The following is a 20,562-nucleotide window of genomic DNA, read 5'->3' as shown; positions in this document are numbered from 1 at the left end:
AGAGAGAGAGAGAGAGCGGGAAAAAGAAATGGAATTTAATTTATTTAATTTTATATAGGAAATAATTAAAAATAGAATTATTTTCAAAATTCATTTAATTTTGAAAGTTATATACTTTTCTTAACATGATTCTCTTTGCTTTTCCAGTTTCACTATTTTTTGTCACATGGATACATATGATCCATATGACAAAAATATTTTCTGCAGAGCTATTAGCTTTTTACAATGAATTTTACAATGCGGTAATAAAATATAGATTACTGATTATCTGGATTACGGTAATGTCTCGGCGCTAAGACATGGTGCTCGACTGTCATGCTCCTTTACGCGAGTCGGCGAGTTAGATCGAGATTAAAATTACAACGAAATTAGATTTTTCTTATTACATAGTAGTAAACACATGTAATATGTCTTGTAGAATATATTGTATCTTATTTTATATAAAACATTTTTATATAAAAAATGTTTATTATTCTAAAACTATTAAATTATAAACATTATAATATGTGTGTGTGTGAAATCTAATCTATGAAAATTTATCTAATTTATGAAAATAATATAATCATTAAAGTGAAAAGTTCTACAAAAAGAAATAATAAAAAGTAAATTTGACGTTCTAAAAAGTATCGAATATTGTTTTGCATCATAATACAAGAAAAGAGGAAATTATGTTCCGCTATGCAGGACATGGTAGCACGGAAATTGTGATTTACTTTCCCCTGATATAATAATGCGTTCGCGTTTGGGTTACTCGTATATGGCTGTAGATCGATTCCATATAGGGTCTCGACACATTTACATTTTTGTTTGTGTATGTGTACACTCACGTATTGCCTTTCTCAATTTGGTGATGTACACTAATACAAATATGATAAATTCATTCACACTAATACTGAAATTTTTATTTAAATCCATTTTGTGGATGATAATATAATAAAACATATAGTATATATAGTGTAATAAAATTAAGATTGTCAGACACACGATCATGTTAACTCATGTAAATTCCAAAAATGAGGATTATAAATTTATGTAGCTAAATATAAAATTTTAAATATAATATAGGTATGATAAATTTTTTTGATAATATAGGTATGATAAATTTTTACTATATTTTTCTGAAAAATATTTATCGGGAAATTATGATTTAAAAAATTATATTTTAATCAAGATTTTTCTAATTTTATTTTTTAGGTCTTGTGGCATCTCGACATATTTCGAAGAAGCTTCAGGGAGCTCTCCGGACATGCGTGCATGCGTGAATCCTGCATTTTCTGTGCACTTAAGGTAAGCAAATCAAAATTGCGGAAGAAGATAATTTCTTTAATGTAATTATTTATTTTTTATATGTAATTTATATTTTCAAAGAATCTCTAACGCAAGCGCAGAGAGATTGTTTATAAAATATGCTCGTTAACATCTTTTGTTTTTGTTTCCTTCCTTAATTATAACGTGATTGATAACAGTAGTTGCACGCAATGACATATTGTGTCTAAGCTCTTATAATATGCTACCTTGACATTTTTACTTATCGATGATCTCTTGTGGTTTAGCATTCTAATAAAAGGAAATAGGACAATTTTTATATGAAGAAGAGATTGAGATATTTTTCTAAATAAGTTTCTAAATAAGTTTTACGTTATATGAAATTCAATGAGAATCATCTTTCAAAATGATCCCACGGTAATAGCGAAAATGGGGTGTGTCCAACAGATAAAATGTCTTGATATTTTATGCGTGAGGGAGCTTATTATTTTCCATTCAACGCGCAAACTATTCCCTTCGCACGCATATATTAAACCTGTGATACAAATGAAATTTATTCAACCAATAATCACAACAAAGATGTTAACTTTGCATTGATGGGCTCATTGTTTATTTATATATTTATCATTTATTTATTGTAATTTTCTTAGTTTGTTATATTATTTTACTTTAGCTTACAAGCATATTAAATTAATTATTAATATTTTATATTATATTATATTTTATATAAATATGAGAAATATTAATAAACTTTACAAATTTTACATTTTTTTACAACTTTGACACATTTTACTTTAATAAAGCGTCTTTACTTTGCACAAATATTTATATACGGTAAATTCAGAAAGTCGGAAATAAAAAATATTAATAAGGCTCACTATATTAGCACGAATTTATTTATTTTCTTTCTTCTTTTGCTGTTGCGCAGACCGATAATAGAAGCCTTGACTTTATTTACTATCGTATTCTCTATCATTTTCTCTGTCACGTTCTTTGCAATCATGTAGAGATACGACTTGTAACGGGACCGATGCTCTACGGACAATGATGTTCTCGGTTTTCGTTCGTGATTGGCGAGGAGCGCCACAACTATAATCGCGCGTTAGGTCCGTCATTTTGTGCAAGCGTCTGCTTTTATCGTGGAAGGTCAACTGTTTCATCTAGTACGAGAAGAAACTAGCTTCAAGTCAGATGCGATAGAAACGTCGCGCATTCGAGGCAATTCGAGGCTACTCGAGAAGTAGGTGGAAACGCAAGTTCCTCACCGATCTTCTCACGGGGTTAATTAGCAATCTTGAGAGTTAATTGCTTCAGGCGTAGAGGTACCGGGTACGATTTGCAAGAACAATTACCGGTCGGAAGAACGTGTTCGCTTCGTTGTTACCAGATTCGTCTTTCAACCGGCGCAATTTTGCCCAAAATTACTGCAATTTGAAAGTAATTCAGCAAAGCTTATTTTCTTACTGTAGAGACACGTTACTAGTACGGCACTAGAGTTCATATTTGAGAATATTCATGTGACAATAATTTATGATTTAAATACACTTGATAACATTTTTTGCAAGCGTTACATTATTCTAATCTTTACGTCAGATTAAATTGCATATATTATTATTTATAATTGAACAATTTAATATTAGGTAACATAATTTCAATTTGGAAACAAAGAAGAAGCTCTTGGTATTTGAGATAATAGCTTTGCCAAGTGAGTTTGGGTTTTAATGCCTCTTACGGCAGAAGACGTGTCGTTGCTTTGAGTAGCTTTTAGGATCCACCCTTATACCTATAAGACCTAAATCTTAGCTAGAAATAAGATTCCTTATAGAAAATCTACCTGTTACTAGTTTACTGGCTAAAGAGAAACAGGTTTTTAGACTAAACATTTTTCGAAATAAATTTCATGATATCTTTTCAAGAAGACTTTTAGACAGTTTCTTATCTCACTGACAATAAGCCTAAAATTTTCGGATAATTATATCTATAGCGTGCAGAAAGATTATATATAAGTTTGTTTGTATGTAAATAAATTTTATCTTTGCATACATATATTCTAAAATTGCAATAAGTTATTAATCTGATTTTAAACTTTTAATATTGAATTAAGTAGACTATATTATTTTTGTAATAAATGAAATTTCTTTCTCTAAGAATAAAGATTAAAAAAAAAAGGGATTAGATTCTTACATACCAATATGATGATCAGTATCTATAATACTCAACGAAGAATTTAACTTATATGAAATACCTGAGATGATTCATCATGAACGTATTTTGGAGGAAGGGAGGCTGGGAATAAGAATCCTTCGTCGAAAACCCTTTGCTATGTGATACAATCTTTTTTATTTGTTAATTTTAAAAAAATGTACACGTTAAGAATATATTTTCTGGCAATATATATGAATCTTGCAATTTTCGTTAAATATGTCACTTTGAATTAATTTATAAATATTTTAACTTATTTGTTAATTTTTAAAAAAATGTACACGTTAAGAATATATTTTCTGGCAATATATATAAATCTTGCAATTTTCGTTAAATATGTCACTTTGAATTTATAAATATTTTAATAAGTATTAAGTAACTTATAAGTATTTTTGATATGTCATTATCGGTTCGATCCAAGTTATTCTGCTTAAATTAATCAGGAAGGGAATAGAATTTTTTAATGTTGCGCAAACAATGTAATTTAGTTTTACGGTTATTCAGGAAGTGATAGTTCCTCATAAAGTATTTCCTGTTTAGATACTTGTATTTTCTGAAAAGTCGGAATGATGTTAAAAATTTATTTAATCGTTGCATTATGGGAATTCAATTTTGATGCAGCTATATGATACGAATCGTACAATGTCTCTAATGGTACAGATCATATCGGCAATATTAAAGCATATTTTGTATTCTGAACAGTTAATTGTTAGATGGTCACGATAACAGACGACTATGTATAATTAAAAGTTCAAATTCCCATTCGAATGCTCTCCGTGTATCGTTTTATCCATATTTTTGGTGAATAACAAGATTAAAATGATATTGTAGATGAAAAAAATGATGATTATAGGTGACTCGAATGGGAATTCGAACATAGCCCATGAAAATGTTCAATTAAAAATATTCGTCAACACCTAGTATCACCAACAACTTTATCAACAACGTTATCTTTAAATAACATCTTGTAATCTTGCTAAAGATGCCATTTGTAACACTTTTTTGCACGTCGCGGTAATTTGGTAGAAGTACATTTACAGATTATCACTTTGGTTATAGACACCTGACATAATTTCCCGCTATTATCGGATTATTTCCGGCTGTAAATAGTTTCTTTGAAGTTGCGTGTCGGAGCACTGAGAATTGATTTAAATTATTAGTTCTTGATTTTTCTTTAACATTTCTTTTACATTTTATATTTAATAATATATGGTATTTCTTGTTGTTTCTTGTCCTTTGAAATTAATATGGTTTTGCTATTTTCCCAAAGAGTATTTTGAGGAAACTCGATTGTCGAGATTTTCCACATAACAAGGTTGAAAGTAGGTATATAGTTTATGTAGATTAACATTTAATATGTCTAGAATAGAGTATTTTACAAATCTAATTAGATTTGCATCCTGTCTTACAACGAGAGAGGAAATGTTCTAAGTCCTTGTACATAAGTGACTACTTCTTTTACGTGACAACCCACACTTTCTTGATTAATATCAGGATTTAATACAATGAGTCAGGATATATACAATTTCTTATTTGACACTGTGTGCGCGCGCGCATGAAAGATTAATCTTTTCATAATTTCATATATAACATTAAATATAACACTTTAATTTTGATCGATATTTTTAGTGATAATCATCCATAGTAAATTTGTGTTTATCTATATATAATTATACATATAAAATTTAGTTTTTACATTTTATTATTTATTGTATATTTTTTTATTAGCAAAACAATACTCATATTCTCATAACACAACTAAGCGTGTGTCAGGAGTGGAACGCGGAACTTAAAGAGTCGAATATATTTATGTAATTTGATTATTTATATTTACTGTATAAGAAAATATCAGTTTTTTATATTCTTAAAAAAATTTAATGTGTGCAAATATTATGAATGCGCTTGTATGAATATAAGAATATCGTGTTGGGCCCTTTAGCTGCTATTTACTCACTATTACAGATTCTTTCTAAACTATCTTTCTAAACTATCTAGGATAAATTATCAGTACTGATTTTTTTTTTAGTGTTTGAATATCTTGTCGATATCAAACAGGAATTTTTAATTTTTGATCTATATTAGTTTTATCGAAAGAACGATTATATTTTTAATTAAATTCTACGAATCAAATTCTGTATCTATAGCTTTATGTTTAATTTAGCTACACTTTAAGGTTAATATATTCTGTAATTTAAAATATTATGGCATATTATGTTATGCTGTATGCAACAATAAACTTACTCTGAGCCATAATCGTGTGTTATGATTTTCTCTAATGGCATAAAACTAACATTTTTATAAAAGCGATGCTTTATCTTCTTTGGAAGAAATGGGTCATCCAAATTTTCAACGAGCTACGGTCCTGGTTAAGCTGCTGTGGTTCAGGTTGTTCAGGTAGGTAGGTGAACGTAGGACAGCTAAGCGGTTGACGTCATTGACTTCTTGGGTCTATCGAAAGGTGGGATGGAGCAAGAAAGGGGATACTGTGTGGCCCCTTAGAAGAGGAAGACGAAGAAAACCAGAAGAGAGGGTGGGGGATATTCACCAGCACACCGCGAGACGCTGGCTTCAGGTACGGGTGCAACACGGCGCCGCGTGCAGGTAGTTCCGAGCTCCTTCTCCACGTTTCTCCGTGCTATCGTGCTGTGAAATTGTCGAAGGAAAGCGTTTTCATTTTCGCGCTTTTTGATAATCCGGAACTGGAGTGTAAAGTATTTGCAAGAAGAGAACGTGCAATGATATTGTCTACTTCCGTGATGGTGTTATAACATCCTTTTATGAGAAATGGATAAGTGTTAATTAGGCAATATAACAGCAGACAATGTAATTACGTTAAAATCTTCATTGGAATTGAAATACACAGATGGAATAGCGATAGTGTGATGAAAGAAAGTTACTCCTCTTTCTGAGAAGCTAACGTGGCAGAAGGAAAGGAGCACGTGGTATGTCAGGATGGAACAAAGTGATCCACGCCAACATTCAAATTGGACATTAATATCTAATGGAACAACTTCGTCATTTCGAGAAATTATAAATTTACGAAAAATTCTGTACTTTGTCTGAAGAAATGGCACATAAAGAAATTTTTATATAATATTTATAAATATCTTGAAAATTTATCAAGAAAATTTTTTACTGCACGATTATTTTAAATTCTTGCAACTAATTTTCTCAAACGATTGCTCTCTGACAAATGGACGAGTTCTTAAAGAATATTCGTATTTGCCGAAGACTTGCTATTTGAAGTCAAGATGATATTGGAGTCACAAGCTTAATCACAATAATGCGAAATTTATGAATCTAAAAGACAACTTCAATAGCTAAACGAGTTTATGTTTTTAAATCAAGCCTACGATTCACCTAGCAACGACTCTGCATATCCGGGAATGCAATTGCTGAATACGATGCTTCCTCTGTTCTTTATAAAGAAGCATCTGCCTCTCTGGCTCTTGCCTGCCTGCTTGCTCATCGTCAACCTTCGTATCTCCCTTCTTCGTACTCTCGCGTTTATCTGATGCATCGCGGTTGCAGCTTTATTCAAAGTTATTACGTCACAAAATAATGCTTGCGGTATTTATTGCATTGCGATATCGTTTAACAATCTTGAAAATGAGAAAGAGATTAAAAATATTTTTAAGATATTTTGAAGATACTGAGAAGAAATAGTAAAAAGCAGTTGTTGTCCCTAATTTATCTTTAATACAACACAGTTATCGTATAAGGCTCTGCACGAGGATGCAAACAGGAAAGATAACGGTGTATGTTATCGTCTAAGAAGAAAGGAAATTGACAAAGGGAAAATGTACTCAGCATGAAGTTATAAAGCAAATAATATCAAATAATATTAAGTGAGCAAGTAAAGTGTATGTAGACACTATAAACAACGTTATTATAAGAATTTGATATGAAGAGTTTTTTATGAAGTTTGCACTTATTTTTATCTGACCCAGAAGATGTATTATTTTGCATTTGCAATACTTTAATTTTAATTTTGGAGCGTATTAACGTTCGAATTAATTAAATTAATTAAATCTTTCGCTGTACATATTTTAACGTTGAAGATGACTATGATAATCACAATTTATAAAAAAATTTGTGATGAAATTTATATCTTCAACTTGAGTTTACGAAAGATGTAAAAATGTTAAAGTGGATAAAGGTTCGTCAGAATGTGTCGGCGACGACATCCGTGCCGACGACGGCCCCGTCGTCACCTGCTAAATCTCATCAGGAAACCAAAAATGATGAGAAAAGGATTAAAATCGAAAATAAAATCAAAGAAGAAGGGGAAGACAGCGGAATGGAGAAAGAAGACTCGGTTTACAATATTGAGCTGAGCGATCTGAAAAAAGTACGCTTATATATTACGCTTATATACTTAAAGTATATAAGTACGCTTATATACTTTATTGTTCATTATTTCTTCATTAGTTTAAGTTTAGAGAGTCACATTAGAGCTTTTTAAGATTGTATTCTTAATAGCAAAAGTTAATTAATCTAGATATAATGAATAACCAATAATGAATTTAGTCATTAAACTAATTACCTTAAAACAACAATCACATGATTTCTCTTAAATTGCTGTACATTGTAGCTTGATAATGCTTGATCGTGTGAAGGTTTCTATAGAATTATGCGTATAGTTATAATTTTTACTCTCTCTTTTTTTCTATGTAAAGACAGATAAGCATTAAAAATTATTAATTCTGAACGTTATTTTTTTTAACAATTACTTTTTCTGCGCAATAGATATTATTTCTAGAAATACTCTATTAAATTTCGAAAAATATACGGCCGATTTAACATCGCTTAATTATGACTAATAAAGCATCGCTTTCAAGTGATGAACATATTATATTTAATACAATATCTGATATGTACGTTAAAACCAGCTGATTTTTTTAACATCAGGCTACAAACCTGTCTCGAACAGGTGTCGTATTTTCTTCTTCCTGCACATAGGACGTGCCGTTACTATCATCGCTTTTACGTCGACCGGCACTCGTACCACATCTGTCACTAGTATCATTACCTACCAGTAGACAGTTAGTACACGATATGCAGTAACTTTCATTGAAGAATTTCACTTTAGACGCGAATTGACGTAGTAGCGTATTAGATTGCTATCCAGACGCAACAGACGTAATAGAATGACTAGCATGAATTCCGACTGAACCATTGAAATTCATCAGAAAATTCTAGAAATCAATTCTATCTTATTATTCTATTATCTCATTAATTTTTACTTATCATTTGGCGTTTATATTTATTAGATTTTTTGCAAATCGTAAAACCTAATTCGCAACTTGTGTGATTTACATAATGTATTTTGAGTTATTCATTGTTCTATCTTCCTTTTACATCCAACGCATTTTTGCCGAAATGCTGTGTTAGGCAAGCACTTTGAAGCGCAGCACCGACTTTCTACATGTAACTGTTACTAATCGCGGGAGGGAGGATTAGTTACGAAATCTACAAGAACCCGGCTGCTGCCGATAGGTCACAAATTACGACTGGTTCGGTACTTCTATTTGACCTCTGCCATGTATCACAGCAGTGGCATACGGCGATCGTTGCAATAAAAATCGAGATAAAATATGGTCGATCACGTACCCATCGACTCAGGAACTTCATTTACTATCTTCTTATTGCAAAATTGCTTGCGTTTAACAAATTTTTCTGTGCTGTCTGATTATCTGGTAGATATGTTGATTAGAGAAATGAAAGAAACAGAGCAATGCAGTAGGTTTAGCGTTACAACATGATTTTATCACAATCAACGGTTTTATTTGCGGTGACGTAAAGATTAACATAACTCTGCGCAAGAAAATTAAATTTATTCTTCTCTCCTCCCTTTTATTTACGAAATGTTTACAGATATCTGTCTGCAATTAGCTACATTTTTGTTTATATTTATTCGCTTACAGTGATTTATGGTTTTAGCTATAAACTTTATATATAATTTTATTTTTATTAAAAGATTTATATTATATGTGACGCAATTAAAATTAAAAAAGTTTCCGTACTAAAAATTATTTTGTTATTTTATTTTGTTATTTCGTGATGTCAGAATATCTTAGATTAATTGTTATAATATGTATAATTAAGACGCAGAGGATTCTCGACGTTGTATGCTAGATTAAAGCCGACCTCTTCATCTTTCATGTATAATGAATATTTATTCCACCTGTTGAATCTGTTATATTTTCATATTCTGTACGTACTTGTCACGCAACTTACAGAAGATTACTAATAAATAGAAGATATTGATAGTTTAATGAATGCAATATCAATGTAAATCAGATCTTTATTTGAATCTAAAAGAAACTCTACATTAATATCATAATATATTTTATTATTATTTATTTCTTAACATATACATGAATAAAATTAGTATATAGTTATGTAATGATATGTCTTTGTTTATCTATATTTCACATTGATATTTATTATTCATTTCGCGTTCTGTCAATGCATATTCGTTAGCTCGAGATCTTGTTTAGTAGCTCTTGCATTAAATCCTCGTCACATTGTCTTGTTTCAGGACCTGTTCTCGCAGCTGCAGTTTTCGCAAGAGAGCGCTCTGCCACCCGATACATTACGCCGTGCGTTGGCTGAGAGTTTTCTCGACCAGCAGAGGTTTCAGCTTGGTTTTATGGACGACGCGGCAGAATGTTTCGTAAGTGTCAATTATTTCAGTTTTTTTCAAATGCTATTACTTCTAATTAAAACTACGAGATATTGATACATGTAACGCAATTTACCAATTGGCAATCGACCAGATTTAAATGTGTCAAAACTTATTGCGAAAATACTTTTTTATCGCTTACAATAAATCATGATTGCTGAAACGATTTTTATGATCTTTTTTTCGCAATTAATTGGATTTTAAAATTTGTATTATGAGAAAAGCGATACAGATAAATAATGCAAATAATTCTTTAAGATTAAAAAAATTATGTTATTTATATTCAAAATGAGAAGTATTCTTCTCGAGAAAATTCAAGAAGTGTAATAGAATTTTCTTGATAATAACTTTTTGATGATAATAGAAAGTTTTATACGACATAGAAGGTCCATTTAGATACTAAATGTAATGAAATTAAATCAAATTGAGGTCTCTCCTTCAGATTTTCTCTCGTTCTCTAATGCAGAATCTCGTTATTTTCATTATTGAATATTTCAAAGCTGATCGAATGTTTCTAATGATGTCTAGTTACAAGCGAGATTGGACTAGCAATAATAATCTTAGCTGAGCCTCGCAAATATCGCTAGTATACTACTTTCTCGTTTGCACAACGGTCACATTGGACACTAGTATGCTCGTATGTATGTCAACACTAGTCGGTTGAATAATAGCAATGCAAGTTGGAACTTACACAGCGAAAACGTACAATAGATGCAAGGACAGTAACATAATCGTGGTGTACCGTTATTCTGCATATTCAAATACATAATTTTTATCAAGTAGTATTGTATTTGCTGGCTAGCGTATTTTTATTACGCATTAAGTTGAACATGTTAGGTTGATGACCATAAATTTTTATAATAAAATTATATATTTTATTGTTATAAGAAATATTACAGATATATCTCTGCTTTATGTACATTCAACTTGGCCTTGTAAAGGCAGGTTATGAATTGCGACAGAAAATATGGAGGAATGCGTGCCAGATAACATAATTTTTTTTTTTCAATTTCAGGAAAACATTCTCTTGCGTATACACCTTCACATCGCAAGCGGCGAGGCTGAAGATATGTGCAGCGCGAGACATTGTGTGCCGCATCAGAAATTTGCCATGACACTCGTTGAACAAAGTGTCTGTGGAGCTTGCGGTGCAACATCGGAGCCACTGCCTTTTACACAGGTTTGTGTAATTAATATCATGCTTTCCACATTGCATGCTTATCATGCATTGTTACATATACGAATGTATATATCTATATATATAAAATCAGTCAAGTAATATCGCCTTCGAAAATATTATTTGTTGACTAAATGATTAAGTCAATTTTCTAAACCTACAAAGAATTTCTCACTAATTATATGGAAAATTGGGTTCCGGTAAAACCAGTTAGTTTTTATCGGAAGTTTTTATGTAATGTACATTATAATGTAGTAAATAAAAGATATCATAGACATAAGGTTTTAATGGACAATTTTTGAGATATAATGTATCGAAATGCTCTGTGAACATCTATGACATCTTTGTTCACATTATAAGCTACATTATATGTAAAATTATTTTACCTAATTACATAATTTATAGATATACATAAATATATATACAAATATATATAAATATATGTATATTTAAACATATATTAATTTTTTTATGCATGCAATAATTTTAAGAATATATAGAATGAAAAATATTATTTTCATTTATAAAGTGAAACATCAATATTAATGTTTGATCATCTCTTTGACGAATTGATTTTTTTCGCTTTTTCTTCTGTTTTTATGTTTTCATACGTTACGTTTTTTGTAGTACGAAGTAGTATCGGTGCATAGTATTCATCACTAGATTTTACCTGAGGCACATAAAATCTTTTTTGTGTTTTTCTTTTTCTATAGACATCTGCTCCTTTACTAAAATTACAATGTCACGTTTTGGTCTACCTATCTAAACATCTAGCATCTTTTCTTTTCACGTTTTATTTCTGCAGAAAAGAAATTTAGAAAAATAGAATTTAGAATTTGTCAATGTGATTGTTATGTATTTTTTGTAAAACATATTAAACATTAACTTTTTGCAAAAATTGAAGTTACAAGTACAAAAGTAAAGAGATATCTTGTTTTTTAATAAATATTATTTTCGCTTGTTAAAATTTTATTTTGTAATTTTTTCATTGCACATGCAATAGTTATAGGAGGAATCATAAAATGCGTTCTATTAAGTTTATGTTTTATTGATACTTTTTTTTATTTACTTTGCAACTATGAAACAACAAATTAAAATTTAATTTCACATATTGACATATTTATGCATTAACAACTGTTGTATGATTCCTTAGTCTTGTTTTAACAAAATATCAATATTTATTATCATATTTATACTGCTAGTATAATACAGCAAAAAGATATATATATATACTCTTGTAATTTGACTTTCTACTATGAGTATTCCTTTTGCAACTAAAATTATGTATACCGCGCAAACGGAAGAGAGCAGCATAAGCCATATAGTGCTCAGCATCTCGTGGTGGGTGGAGTTGGTTTTCCTTGGCGTGTTCGCATCGGACATCGTTGACCAGCGAACCGTAAAAAGCATGAAACTAGTTGCTTATCCACTAAGCAGAATGTTAGTATGCCGGCTTCAGTAACAAATTTGATCAAGATATTGCAATAGATTGCATTAATTGCACTCACAATCAAATTTGTGGTTGAATCTGCTATAATATGATGAGCAGAATGACAAAAATCATAATTGATTGTTTTATTTAAATTAAATTCAAATTAATTTTTTTATATTAATTTTTTGTTTCCCTTGTATTCAATTAAATGTAATAAATGATTTTATTATTCTATTACCGTAAAAATTATTCAAAATTTAAACATGAAATAGTAGATTTGCTTTCAAATTTTATTTCAATTCGAATTTTATTTTACAGATCTTTTCGATTAATATCATAATTTGTTAGTTTTATTCAATGTCTGTTCTACCGATATCATTATTAAATACAACAAATTGTACATCAGATTTGCTTTTTGTGAGCAAAGTTTGTAGGAGATATTTTACAATCTACTTTCGATAATTTTGATTTTGAATTTGTTTGTATGTATATATGACTTTTATTGTTTCTGAATTATTAAAAATATTTGAATTTCCAACTTTATGGATTTTAATTATATTAATATATGACAATTGTCCTTCTTTTGCCAATCTATATTTTATAAATCTTGATTTTTTTTAAAACTTCAAATTTATTAAATAAAAAAGGAAGCATGTGTATACAATTGTCTTTGTTTTTTTTCAGATGGTTCATTATGTGTCTGCATCAGCTTTGACGTCTCAAGCTCATCAAACGCCACTAAATTCTAGAAATAATCCGGATCTCTTTGGACAACTTCTCCGAAGAGCTGGCGGAATGGGTGACATTCGTGACTGTCCGGTAAGCAAAGTTGTGAGCGAGCATATTTTATAAATCTTTGGTCAAACTGTGACTAACACGTACAGTTCAACGCGTTCTGCCGCGTATTTTGTCATCAATTTCGTGGTAGACCGTTCATAGACCATTCAAGATTGGATTTTAAATAAGATTACGTAGAACTGACTCATTTGAATACGAGTTTTATGAATACATTTTTTCTACGAATTTATATCCGATTTTAAACTTTCTTTTAAAAATAGAACACATTGATTGAAATTTATATGTAATCGTTAAAATTAATATTAAATATTTTATAACAGTATTGCATTAAAAATATATTTCTTTTCATTTTTTTCATGCTCAGAGTTCTTGCGGTGCGAAAATCCAAATATGTCGAACCCTGATGAATCGGCCGGAAATAGTTTCTGTCGGTGTCGTCTGGGACAGCGAACGACCATCGTTGGAGCATATCATGGACGTTTTTGCGACTGTGGGCACGTCTCTTCGGCTTAGCGATGTTTTCCATAGCGTAGTAGATTCTCGATGGGGTGCCTCTACTGTGCATAATCTCGTAGGAGTGGTTACCTATTACGGGAAACATTATTCTACGTTTTTTTCCACACAAAATTGAAGGTCAGTGTTACCTTCGTATTAACAGGCAGTAGTTTTAACTTTGCGATTCAGTTTATAACAAGGTTTAATATATTGATAAAATAAATCTTTAGGTGTGGATCTATTTTGACGATGCCACTGTTAAAGAAATTGGGCCTCGGTGGGAGCAAGTTGTAGAAAAGTGTAGAAGAGGACGTTATCAGCCTTTGTTACTTCTATATGCGACACCTGCTGGTACTCCTGTTAATACCGAGAATGCTCCGAAGACTATTATTCCTTTTCCGAATAATAATGGCCTAAAGACATCTCCAAAAAACAGTGTTCGCCGTTCAATTACACCTAGTCCTGAAAAGCCATCCATCAATAGCACTGTCAGACGTGCCATCACACCTAATCCTGACAGTCCACCGCATCTCTACACTCAACGAAGCGTTTACAGTGATTACCAGAATCTCACAGACATCCAGAATAATATATTTGATAATCAGGTACGTTGTACAATAATTAATATTTATAAATGATCTTTTATAGATTTTTCTTTTACTAAAGCATGTACGTATAGACTTTTAATTTCTTGACATTAAAATTAAAAAATTATATCATACAGAGCGTGGACACGGTCGATGGTGAAATAGAATCGAAGTATATTAGTCGTCGTGCTGTGGAAAATGTAATGCAGCAACAGAAAAAGCAGCAGATGCAGTTAACGCGTAGCTTAAGCGTGGGATCAACACCACAAGATGGTATCAGCATCCCTGATCATATGAATGTGCCTCGAAGACGAGATTCCGGTAATTGGTCCGGTGATCGAAATAGTGCGTCGTCGAGTTCATCAACTACGATGGATAATACGTATCTATATATTGTTAATAAAATGCAAAGAAATTCGGGCGTACCTAAAAGTCCCATCAAATCTGGGGAACTCTCGAGCAGCAGTAGCGGCCATTACGACGCTGGTTACGACTCCTATTCTTTATCTTCCACGGACAGTCTTCCACTTCAGCAGGGTTTAAAGCACAATTTACAGGTAATAAAAGATATTAAGACAACAAGATAGAGACAACAAGAACTTAGATTATATATAAACTTCTAAGTATCTAAATTCTCAATCATTACTGAGATGTTTGCGAACTTTATTGTAATTTGAATCTCTTTTACAGCTTGCTCAAATACCGGAAGGTTATCAACCTTCTTCCGGCGACGATTGTGAACGATTATGTAAAGAAACGGATGCTTTGCTAGATAAATCTCGTGCCGCTGAAGATGCTGGCGATCTTAACACGGCCGTCGCATTATGCAATGCGGCCAGTAATAAAGCCAGAGCCGCGATGGATGCTCCGTATAATAATCCACACACGATCACTATAGCAAGAATGAAACACAATACTTGCGTCATGAGAACGAGGAGTTTGCATAGGAGAATGCTGCAAGAACAAATTACTGTTAACGGTGACAAAGAAGGTAAGAAATTGAGGTATGATTACTCTGAAGATATGTAGAACAAAAATATATATCTGACATTGGGTTCTCTTTCTTTTTTCCCAGATGGGGTGCCTGAAGGAAGACACTCGCGGGAGAACAGTAAATCGGGTCAACACTCGAGGCAAAGCTCGCGAGATAAAGGTAATCATTCCCGGCAAAATAGTCGAGAACTTCTAGTAAATGCATCAACGACAGTAGCAGATAAACCTGTTACGAAGAGTATTGAGATTTATGCTACTTTACCGAAGAAGAAAACTTTACGTAGTAAAGCAACAGCAATAAATGTCATTGAGGACGAAGAATATATGCTGTATGATCGCCCGACACAAAGGACTGGCTTGTTTAGTCGTACGAAACGTTGTGAAGATGATAAAAAAGATAAGAAACGCGCGAGAAGTGAAGAAAGGAACAAGAACATATCAAAGGATTTTTCGATAGCACCATCTAGATTGTCACCATCTTTAAAAGGAGTAAAGATTGATAAGTCGAAAGAAACCGAAATTAACGCAACTGTCAGAAATACTCAACTCAATAATACAGCTGCGATCGAGCAGAAGCAGGGCAAGAAACAGCACAAGATACGCAGAAAATTGCTTATGGGCGGATTGATTAAAAGGAAAAACAGAAGTATGCCGGATTTACGAGAAGGGCAGGATGGTCCGACAAATGTGAATGCGGAACGGAATGCATCCGTCTTACCGAAACAGTCAGTAGACGATTCTAACGTTGGTCTAAAAGGAAATGATGTAAGCCAATCACTGAGCGGTTACTTGTCAGAAGGACATCTGGAATTCGCCGGAAATGGACCTGGAAATACTAGTAATCCGAATCTTGAAAGAAGCCGTTTGATGAGGAAGAGTTTTCATGGCAACGCCGGCAAAGTGTTACACGTGGCCAAAGTGCCTCCGCCTCCTCCGCTCAGGACCACTTCTCAACTTAGCAAGTCTAAGTGTTCAGGCGAAGTGCACAATGAGCAGCAATCCGATAAAGCTGCATATCCTTTATCGGACAATCGATGCGCACCCAACCCATCGCAGGAACAAAATAATTATTGGAATCACATGAACTCGAGCAACTCACCTAACGTGACAAACAGAAACTCAGACTATGCTGATTACTCTTCGGAATCGCATTCGCTGCCATTTCTCCCATCTTATAATGAACAAAATACTAATATTTCTGGAGCATGTCAAACAAATTACAACAATAAACCTAGGATTCAAGATGACGTTGTACAGTACGCTAACGGCATACTATACGAGCCGACCTTCGTTGTCACTCGCGCAGACGTGCACAATGAACAGACTCCCGTTAAACAACAATTTCAGCCAGATTCCTTACCACCTTATCCCGAAAACAGTAATATTTCACATTCACGACAACCGAGCGAAGATTTCCCACCACCACCGTATCCATTAATTCATTCAGTATCGCATTCGAGACAAGCTAGTGAGGAATTCCCGCCACCGCCGCCACCGATCGATGAGCCGAGTCATCTTCAAGAAACTCAGCAGCATCATGTTCAACCACAACAACGTGCGCAGCAATTCGAAGCGCAACAGATTGGCGGTCTGTTAGCGCAGTTGCAAAACAAAAGGGAACAGATTTTAACTGAGGATTCAAATAAAGAGAAACGAATGCAGGAACAGGAGGATGAGGAGAAGTCATCAAGTGAAACGTGGTTGAGAGAACTGCAAGCTAAACAGGCAGAAAGGAAAATGAAGAGACAAGGACCTTTAAATCAAGATATTCCAAAAGTTAGGATTCCGTCAATACCGACAATTCCAGGACCGACTATCGCTAGAAGAACTAGTGATTTAATGATGAGTAATCTTGGACAGAATTATGATCAAGGTCGTGACGTTACGGACTGCCCGAGAGTCGCTTCTTCGGTAAAAGATATGGCTGCTAGATTTGAACAGATCAAGCTTCAACCGACTTTGAAGTCCGACTCAGATGTGAAACCTCAAACGAAGCAGAATGTAAATTGCGTTTCTCCAATGTTAGTATCGGATATGTCTCAGGAATCGATGGAGGTTACAAAATCAGCCAAATTATCTTCTGAGAATTCCGCAGTCTTCACAAAGATGGAATCTTCAAATTCCCAGACTGTTTTAAACTCTAGTTTTGATTCGAGTTCCAGCCAGAACAGCTTTATTGCAATGGTGCCGTCAAATGAATCTATTCAACAGAGCGAATTAAATGCCGCGATGTTATCCATGTCCTTGACACTTCCGCATGAGAATGGTTTGCCTGTTGATTGTCCGGAAGATGACATCAGCGAAGTGGCGATGCAGAACACTATACAAAACACAACGATACTGCCAAGCGAGGAGGATATTGCTCCGCGAAAGGTAAAACGGCGGATTGGGAAAAAGAAAAGCGTATCATTTTGTGATCAAGTGGTGCTTGTTGCAACAGCGGAGGATGACGAAAAGGATTCGTATATACCTAATCCTATTTTGGAAAGAGTACTACGTTCTGCAATGAATAAACCTGAAACTGCACAAGTATTACGAGAAATCAGAAGTCTTCAGGAGGCAGAGACGATCCGTGAAAATACAGCCGCGAAATTTCAACAACAGACCCTTCCTTTAAAGAGTGAAGCCGATAGTGTACCGGCGACACCTTTTCAGGATCAATTGAGGAGCGTTAATCCAATTCCAGACACTATTAAACCTGCATTTGGACGAAAGAATTTGAGTGATTCGATTGGATCACTAATGGATAAGAAGTCCTGTGGATCTTGTGGAAATGAGGGTAAAGACGTAGTCGATGGTAAAGAAAGCTACTCTAGTATTCCCATGAACACTTCAAAACCGACGTCCTATTCACCGCAGCTGCAACAGCAAATCAGATATACTCAGAATGGATACACGCAATATATGCAGTCGGTATATCCGCAAACACAAGCGTCCCATCCAAGAAATCAAATTATTCCTTCATCACAGACTCAGAAACCAGCTAGTCCTTATCCGACGCAAATGAATGGACAATACATTCAAAATGGAATGCAAACAAAAATATTACCTCAGAAAAACGGTTATGGAACATATTATCAGCAGCAATTGCATAATCAATTGGAACAGCAGCATAATCAAATGAATAAGCAAGCGACTGTTCAATCGCAGAATACTCTGAATCAAAGAATTCCTTCTCACAATGCCAGTCCGATAACTGTCCAGCATTCGCAACAGCAATTTTATCCGCCTAATCAATCGCCAAGTCCATATCAAAATCAATATTCTCAAAGTTCCTATCAGGGTCATCCCTATCAGACTGTTCTTCCACAAAACAGAGCGGGTCAACCAATACCACAATATCAATCATCATCTAACTCATTGGCCTATCAGCAGCAACAGCAACAAAACACGCAGAATTATCAGCAGAGGCATGATAATTATCAGCGACAATTATCTCACAATCAAAAGCTAGAGCAACAAGGTCCTATGGTGTCTAATCAGTATCCTAAGACAATGCAGAATGGTCAAATACAGCCAAATGCGAAATATCCTGCCTATCAGCATCCTCCACTTTCTAAACAGATGCATTTTACGATGTCTACTGCGAAGGTTGTTCCGATGGTAACGCAACCTCCTTTGCAGACGCCAACAGGCATTGCGACCACCGTGAGAGCACACGTAACACCTTGCAATCTCTGTCGAAAGAGAAATGTACTTGAACCAACACTATATTGCTCGGATTGCGATTTTTACATGTCGCGATTCCGACCGACTAACAAAACTACTTGAGTTGCTTCGTATGAAGACGATTGAAAGACTTATATCGGTTTTCATCGAATGTCGGTCTTCGCTGACTTTACAAAAATTCAAAATGTTTCTATAGCCGCGTTGTATTACAATTTAAATAATCTGTGTTGCAAAATATGACATAAAAAATTAAGCAATACTTATTTCTTGCATGCAATTTAATAAATTTTTACATAGTTTCAAAAATTAGATGTAAAATTAAATATATAATATAAAATATATAATATATAATATAATAAAAATATAATAAATAAAAATATATAATATAATCAATAATGTTTTAAATGACATTCGATGAAGTACCGAAATATATAAATATTAGTTATATTATTTTGTACAAATATTAGATAATTTTTGATTGAAGACCCTCATTGTGCAGCTACTAGTTATACTCATATACAGTTAGATGTGTACTATTAAAATACTTTATTATTAATGACAATTTATTAATTTTAATGACAAAGTTATTAAACTTGAAAATTTAATAAAAATTCACAGTGAAAACATTTTATTTTTAATGTTAAAATGAGCCAATTCAAGGTAAATTGAACTCAAAAAGACTAAAGTTTATTAATATTTCATTGTATTCTACTAATTTATTTCCTTTTTTCATTTTCTCTTTTTCTCTCACACATACGCACGTACTTTTTTTTAATCTTTTTTTAATCTTTGTCAAGTTTTTGGTAATTCGACAATGTTATGCTAGAACAAGGAACGAAAGAATAAAAGAGAAATCCAGAGTTAACATCTGATTTAGTAAAAATTATAATATCTGATTAATCGAGGAAGAGCGAACAGAAAATTAAGTACGTGTAATTATATAGTATTATTATACAGTATCATTACAAGGAATATAAATCAACAATTTGTTATTAATCTAGCCTTAAAATCGAGAAGAAAAGATTGTCAAAAAGATCGTCCACAAAAGTATTGTTATAAATTTTATTAGTGAAGACTTATTTTGTATAATTTATGTTATTTGTAGAAAAATTGTACTTAATCCTATTATTTTAGACATATTTTTTAATGTACTTATACAGTTTATTAAATTAGATTATTATTGTAATAGGCACAGACTCTAACATAACATTAAATCATTTGTTAGACATTTGTATTTTATAAAATAGTTCATCAA

The 20,562-nt window shown here is 32.8% G+C and overlaps 1 protein-coding gene across 1 annotated transcript in view; it reads left to right on the top strand.

Moving 5' to 3' along the window:
* Positions 1 to 19,409, top strand: part of LOC105620663 — a 47,491-nt gene extending 28,082 nt beyond the window's left edge. The window contains 10 exon segments of the mRNA XM_012202152.1: positions 1,195 to 1,287; positions 10,013 to 10,147; positions 11,172 to 11,336; positions 13,450 to 13,584; positions 13,928 to 14,171; positions 14,174 to 14,196; positions 14,289 to 14,663; positions 14,783 to 15,202; positions 15,336 to 15,636; positions 15,721 to 19,409. Of these exon segments, the coding sequence (XP_012057542.1) occupies positions 1,195 to 1,287; positions 10,013 to 10,147; positions 11,172 to 11,336; positions 13,450 to 13,584; positions 13,928 to 14,171; positions 14,174 to 14,196; positions 14,289 to 14,663; positions 14,783 to 15,202; positions 15,336 to 15,636; positions 15,721 to 19,409 (5,580 nt within the window).
* Positions 19,410 to 20,562: the final 1,153 nt, after the last annotated feature.

This window comes from Atta cephalotes, assembly GCF_000143395.1.
Source record: "Atta cephalotes unplaced genomic scaffold scaffold00028, whole genome shotgun sequence".
Lineage (NCBI taxonomy): Eukaryota > Metazoa > Arthropoda > Insecta > Hymenoptera > Formicidae > Atta > Atta cephalotes.
This window is presented reverse-complemented; position numbering and strand designations above follow the sequence as displayed.